This window comes from Procambarus clarkii, unplaced genomic scaffold, assembly GCF_040958095.1.
Source record: "Procambarus clarkii isolate CNS0578487 unplaced genomic scaffold, FALCON_Pclarkii_2.0 HiC_scaffold_159, whole genome shotgun sequence".
Taxonomy (NCBI): domain Eukaryota; kingdom Metazoa; phylum Arthropoda; class Malacostraca; order Decapoda; family Cambaridae; genus Procambarus; species Procambarus clarkii.
In genome coordinates this window covers 153,018-160,559 of record NW_027189192.1, presented here as the reverse complement: position 1 = coordinate 160,559, position 7,542 = coordinate 153,018, and the positions used below count along the sequence as shown (strand labels likewise).

Sequence of the window (7,542 nt, the reverse complement as noted above, 5' to 3'; positions counted from 1 at the left end):
TCATAGTTCTTCTGTCAGTTTATTTTCCTTTATAATTAAGGTTTGTTTTCTTTTGTACCATAGAAAGTACCACAGAAAGGTGTTATAATGTTGTGTTAGCTTTTCTGTACAATTTTTCTTTTTTGTTTGTATAAAAGGCTATGCAATGAATTCAAATATTTACGCTACCAATCAATTTTTCAGATAGATCATCGGATTTTGACAGTATGCTGTACATACCAGATGTTCCAAAAATAACTACAGACAACAATAATGGTACTGTGTTTACTATTTTTATACTTTATATATAGGAAGACAAGTTCAATCAATGAGCATTTTAATATATCATCAAAATTTTCATACATTTCTTTCACTTTGTTACACTTGTAAAAACTTATTCTTAGCTATATTTATATAAATGTTAATACCACTGTTAAATGAACATATTGATTTGTGTCCTTATTAGTTATAGCTTATTTATGTTGACCCAGCACCTTACTAAAGGGATTACCTTAACTTGTGTCACTATCTCTCTAGGGGGCTCCAGGTAGGCAGTATAGGTAATGCCACTAACATGCATATCATTATGGGAAAGTCCATAATTTAACACATAATTATAAGTAGGTAATTTGTAGCAAATTTTAAGATTATTAATAGGTACATTGTAGCATAATTTTGCATAAGCATAATTTTCTTGTTTTGTTCTTGTACTTTTCCTTCGAACACTATTATTTTCTCTTCAGAATTTCACCGGAGAATAGCAGTGATGACTAGAGAACATCTTGAACGTGAGTACCAGAAAGCACGTGCTGCAATGATACAAAGAAATGAGTACTTGAAGAGACTCTTAAACGTGGAGGAACCAAACTCAATAAAGGTGACAAACAAGAAACATAAAAAAGATAACATACAGGATGTATCACACATTAATTCAAAACAAAGACCAGCTGCACCCCAATCTGATGGTAATCTTCTATTATTTTTTTAACAATATTTCTACAGCTGTTATTTGTGTACTTTCCAATAATATTTGTTGCCTATTTTTAAGTGTATGCTAGACAATTATGGAGATTAAATTACTATAACACTGAACAACTTGGTAGCATAAAGTTAGTTATAGTAATATCTTGACATTTGTCTGAAAATATTAATACTTGTATACAATTTGCAATTATGTACCATGCTTAAATCTTCAAATGTGCCACCCAGACATTCTGCCTGCTATACTTTCACCACCACACATTCAAAATGCGGGCTATTCTACTAGTGGCAGAACGTACACTCAAAGTTATTTGGCAGCTGGTGAAGAAACTTTGGAATCATTTGATGTTGGTATGTCCCAACATCATTTGTTGGTATTTAAATGAGGGTTTATTTAATGGACACACGTCATAAATATTATGTACCAAAATTGTGCTTAATGCCTATGAAATTTTGTTTAACATATTATACTAATCATTCCTTTCACTTACAAATTTTTCTTACTAATTTGTAATCCCATATTTCAAAGTACTTGCTGCAGAACTTGAGCAAATTAAAGATTCTCAGCCAAGTGTTTCTGACTGGCAAAAAAGAAGAAAAAATGCAGAGATTAATTGGGGAGAAAGCAGGGCAATGCTGTTCGATTGGACATTGTCTGAGTTGGGTGCTCCAGATAAAGGTAAATTAAATATTGCTGTGTTCATTAAGGTTATACTGTATAATAAGCATCATATGCAAATTAATGACACTCTATTAATACATTTAGACTTCAGATTGTTTAAAATGTTAGGTATACAGTATTTAAAATTAGTATAAATAATTACCCCTTTTTTCATCAGGTAAAGTTTGTGTACAATGTACAAATTGTGAGGCAAGCATCAAATGTGAAGACTGTTTTGCATTTTTGTGTCACATTTGTGACCAAATGCAACATTTTCTCATGCCTTTCCACCACAGATTATATTGGAAAAATGGCTTTTATGAGCCATTAGACCCGACACAAACTGTGTGCCCTGAAGGAAATATCTTTCACTGGAGTAAGTATACGATACCTGTATAAAATCCGTACTTTGTTCCGAGATTACTTCTACTTCCCAATCCCAGTCTAGAGCTACGATTATCTTGGTATAACAAAATAAAATGAATAAATGTTTCATTTCAGTCATTACAACATTTGGAGAAGTCTTAAAGTTTAAACCTGACACTTGGTTTTATAGATTGATTTAATCGTCTGATTGTTTCTTTTCTGTGAATTTCTCAGTCATTATCTGGAGAATAATGTCAATATTTTGTACAATCAAGAAACAATGAAATATTCAGTCTGAAATTCTTTTCCATAAAACTCATTTTGTCAAACTGTCTTCCTTTTCTTTGTTACCAGAACCTGTTGTACCAGCCCAACCACCAAATTCTTGCCCCAACTGCACAGATTGCAAGTTTAAAATTTCAAGCTCCAGCAATCTCTGCATCTTCATCACTATAATGGGTAAATAAACTTTAAAATTTACCCTTTTATTTCCATTACCGGATATTCCTGAATCACAATACATTTTGAAATTTTTGTTGCTATAAATGTTAATTTTTACATCACTATTTTAGCAAGTCGCCACACCACTCAATGCACTGTATTTTAAACTACAGGAAGGTATGACCTCTATACTCCAATCTATACATGCCACTGTGGATATGAGCATCAACAACTAGGCAAGACCATGCACAAGTCTGGTTTCTATTCATCATTAGGAAAGAGCAGCACATTCTACAGCACCAGTCTGCTTGAATCATGGCACCATATAAAAAGAAATTGTCCCGGAACATCATTTCGGGCATTAGTCACTGCACTGGAATCCTTTGGTGCTTCTCGTGGGCGTGTATGTTTTGATACCGTTATTCTTAATATTTTCAGTTTTATATTTCAATACAAAAATTATCAAAATTTTGTAGTAATGTATATTCATTTATTAATAATTAGTTTTTAATTTTGTTCAAACACAAAATGGAATGTTTTTTTTGTTTATTTATCTTATGTCATAATATGCATTTTAAATGTCACCATCTAAAAAATTCTATTCCTAGATTGGACCCATTAATTATATAACTTCGAAGAGAGTGTTCTTCGAATGGCGATTCCAGCAATATGAGCTGAGAAAAATTAGAGGAGAAGCTGACAATGAGTGTCCTGCTTGTGATAAAACCCCTTTAGCAGTACATATTGATGGCAACAAGAAGCTGTATCGTTACAACAAAGTTGGGAGGTAATAAAATGTGCTTTACAGATACTTAATGTATAGTATTCTTTTGTTCTCTACACACACTATATTATAATGAATTATATTGTCTTCAAATTAATGTTCTTATAAATAAATAGCTGTACAGTTATGCCCACTATTTGCAAATTATGTATTTCAAATACGTAAAGTTTATTTGTCAAGACATAATTTGCAAATATTGGCCATGGGCCTTAACTGTGGCTCAGAAACAATCACATTTTCACATTGGTCAAGCAAAGCCATTTTTAGGAGTCCTACATGCAAAAGGACATGCTTGGTATTGTCAGGTAAATAAAAATATAACATTACATTTATGTATAATAATGTATACATTTATGTATACTAATTAAATTTAATGTAATGTATACATTACATTAAATATAATAAGTACAGTTTGTGTAAAAAAAATTAAGATTTCTGATTGTTTAAGATTAATGATATACGTATCATTTAATATAGTAGGAGGCTTTTAATTTTTGTACAATAATTTGAATTTTTTTTTACTGTATACTTTTATGTTAAAGGTATTGTATGGAGGGCGGTGGCAAGAAGGAAGTGGCATGACTTTAGGGGAAGAGGCAGAGCAAGTGTTTGCATACCTCTCACGATACAACTCTACAACTAAAAACATGCTGAAAGCTGGTATTTGTTTATATGGTTCATCTGATCAAGTTTTTTATTATTTTACCTGCCCTGTAATCAGTATAATGCGATTTGTATTCAGTATTCAATAAGTATCAACTCCCTCAAATAATCAATAAAAGAATGAAAACATATTGGTCAAACTTGAGTTGGTCGTGGTGAGTAAAGGTATGTTATGAAACTGTTATTAATCTATGCTCTTCAAGATGTTCATTGCTATAAATATTTTTCTCAGAAAGAACAGAAGAACTCACAGAGGGTGCAGTCTTTTGGAACCATCGAAAAATTGATGGACTGGCTCGTGCATTAGTTACTCGACTCAGAAAGGTACTAAAAATAATATATATTTATTTTATTTATTTGTATTTATTTTGAAACTTATTATAATGCATTTATATGTGAAAGGTATTATAATGCATTTATAGGTTAGTTATGTGTTCAGATCATGTACTACATATATTTTCCATTATAAATTAGCGACCATTTCCTTGAATTAACTGCTTGAACTTTTTCAATATATCAATAAGGTTAATTTGTATAAAGTATATAGTATTTAATTAACCTAAATGTATGATTCCGAGATATATCAAATGTGTTCACAGAGAAATCACAGTATCGTGATATATCACGGGAACTGTGATGAGGGTTTGAACCCCATGCACTGAGTGCTCTCAGATGCATGCTCTAGTTCACTACGCCACGACATGGTCAGATGAATTGCAACTTGGAGTACTACTGCACCCACAAGGATCCCAAGGCTTCCACTGAAGCCAAACCAGGTTTCACACAATTCCCCCATGAACTCGGTCTCTGTCATTCAGTAGTTCTGCCTTTGATGCCCCCATTTCAATGTCTTTCTCCATGTATTGATATATCACAATAATATGAATTCTATGTGTATTGAAAGGGCCATCAGAGGTAAAACTACTGGAGGACACAGACCAAGTACATGGGAAACTGCATGCACAACCGCCCATGGAATGGGTATGGGGGTGCATAATTAACAAAAATTGAATTGTGGGTTCATTAGTACCCTAGGTTGCAATTCTTTTGACCATGTTGTGGCGCATTCAACTACAGCAAGCATCTGGGAATGCCAAGCCCATAGGTTCGAACCACTCATCACGGTTAATGTGATTTGTTCATTAAATTTATTATATTTTCAAATAGGCCAGAGAGACGGAAATAACAGTTTCAAATGAGATCGACAAACTTGATGTTCAAAAGTCATTGATTCAAGAATGGCGATCTGACCTACAAATGATTTGTAAGGAGTTAGAGTTAAACACTGGAACAACCTCGAAGAACATAAAATATTCTATCGAGGCAGTTGCAGACTGCCAGGCATCGCAAAAATCTGATTGCCACTGATGCAGGTAGGCTTACTATTTCTTTGTTAACTCTGAAGCAATTTCTATTTAGCTCTTGTCTATAATTTCTATGTAGGTAAATGATGAGGAAATTTTTTTAACAACTTTAAAACTTTCAGCCAAAAAACTTTATTTGCAGCATCCAGTAAAATGCGCTCTTCACTCCGGCACAGAAATGAGTGTGATAGGAAAAAGCTTCAAGGCTTCATAAAAATCTACAATAGTGAAAACTCTGAAATTCTCAGTGAAAAGGATGCAATAGAAGGTATCCTGCCATGGCACAATTTATTGCCTCATCATAGCCAAAATGGTATGTAACTACATCTCATTTTATCAGGGGTTACAATTCGGCCTTATCAAGATAACTAACATTTAGCATGCATAATGGATAAGCTTTACTTATTTTTGAAGTAAAATATCATCACTACTGTTTGTAAAATAGGTGCAGTATCATAATCCGTAGGTTTTTATCAGGTTGATACTGCACAATAAACTATGTATAGTATGTATAATGCAAGTACCTAAACTGTAATTACATTAAATTGAGTTGTAGTTTACTTGCAGTAAATATAATTTTCCTCTTTTATTAGTGTCCCTTGCTCAAAAAAAGAAGGCAGTAGAAGATGTGGAGCTTCAGAAGAGATCCAGAGAAGAGCAACAACACACTGTTCAAGAAATGCTGCATTATCTCGCATATTACAAGAATAAGAGAGAGATTTTAACCGAACATACTGAAGAGTTGTTATGTGGAATTTTTCCTTCATATCTAAGCAAGGTAAGCTAACAGCCTAAATGTGTGTTGCAATTCAGTTCTTCATAAACATTTATCCAGCAGAATTTTATACTTGAGTAAAGTCTTGCTATTTACAACTTTGACAGGTAGACAATTCCATGGTTTTCATATACTGTACTGGTGTGTTTTACATATATTTGAACTTTTACCGAAAACTTTATTTATTTATTCTAATTTCTTTAGTATTTTCAGGGAAATTTGTAAATGTCTTAAACCCCATTAAATAGTCTATATATTACAGGATCCTAACAAGTACACTATTGAAGAGAAGCACCTATCAACCAAAAATAAGAGTGGAATCTTGGCTCTTTTGAAGCAAGGGCAAAAGTTGTGTTCTGACAAGCTGAGTGATGCAAAGCGTTTATTTGGATACCAGGAAGAGGATGTTGATGTTTCCGAGCCCTACCTGGAGCTTTGTGACAGTGAAGATGATGATGATGAAGATGAAGATTTACTACTAAACTGATGATACAAAAGTTAAGTATAATAAATTTTACCTGATTTCTCTTGCTAATTTCTCTTACTTAATTTCTCTAATTTCTAATTATCCTAGCCCTAAGATTACTACTGGCCTCCATTGCCTTGCCTGCACTTTGTTTCCCCCTTAACCATATCACTCATTCTTACAGGTGTGAGACAGAGAGGTACAAGATCATCCAAGAGGAACAACACCTGAAGCACCCAACATTTGGGTGTTTTAATTAATAAAAACGCCCTTCATGGCTTCACTCATCCTGGCTGGTTTAATTAAAAAAACCTAACCTAAACCTAATATATATACCTCTAGAGTCAAGGGAGTTAAGTTTTAGGCTGCACAATGAAACTGCTATTGACAATTTTATAACTGCTGCTGATAATGTCTGTCCTGTGACTTTTTTGTAAGCATAGCCAAAAGGCTTAACAATCCCTTGCTTACAAAGGGAATACTTAAACCCATTAATAAAAAACATGACCTTGAGAAGAAGTATAGGTTAGGAATTGTCTCCAAAGAATTATCATGCTCTTCAACAGGTCACTTGAACTCCAAACCTTTCCAGTTATCCTAAAAAAAGCGAGTTACCCCTGTACACAAATGTGGTGATCTCACAGATGTTAACAACTACAGACCTATATCAATCCTGCCTAACTTGTCAACATTTTTTGAAAAGCTACTTGAACTTGAACTCCAAACCTTTCCAGTTATCCTAAAAAAAGCGAGTTACCCCTGTACACAAATGTGGTGATCTCACAGATGTTAACAACTACAGACCTATATCAATCCTGCCTAACTTGTCAACATTTTTTGAAAAACTAATCTACAAGCAGTTTTACTCTTATCTAGCCAAACACCATATACTTAGTACTAGGCTGTACAAGAATATAACAACTCTTGTATATATCTCAAAAAAAAAAAAAAAAAAAAAAAAGCACAAGACGAAGCTTGAAAAAGTTTAGTGGTATGCCAATAGGCTAGTCCCAGGACTAAGAGGCATGAGTTACGAGGACAGGCTGCGAGAAATGCAATTGA

At 33.4% G+C, this 7,542-nt stretch overlaps 1 protein-coding gene and 1 long non-coding RNA gene across 2 annotated transcripts; both read left to right on the top strand.

Moving 5' to 3' along the window:
- The first annotated feature begins 2,352 nt into the window (after positions 1-2,352).
- On the top strand, positions 2,353-3,195 carry LOC138361063 (uncharacterized). Its single transcript, XR_011226771.1, has 3 exons — positions 2,353-2,446; positions 2,602-2,831; positions 3,037-3,195. It is a non-coding gene; the product is annotated as an uncharacterized lncRNA (long non-coding RNA).
- A 2,648-nt stretch (positions 3,196-5,843) lies between these two features.
- On the top strand, positions 5,844-6,712 carry LOC138361060 (uncharacterized). Its single transcript, XM_069320537.1, has 2 exons — positions 5,844-6,017; positions 6,277-6,712. Exons 1-2 carry the CDS (start codon positions 5,919-5,921, stop codon positions 6,499-6,501), a joined length of 324 nt encoding a protein of 107 aa, XP_069176638.1. The 5' UTR covers positions 5,844-5,918; the 3' UTR covers positions 6,502-6,712.
- The last annotated feature ends 830 nt before the right edge of the window (positions 6,713-7,542 follow it).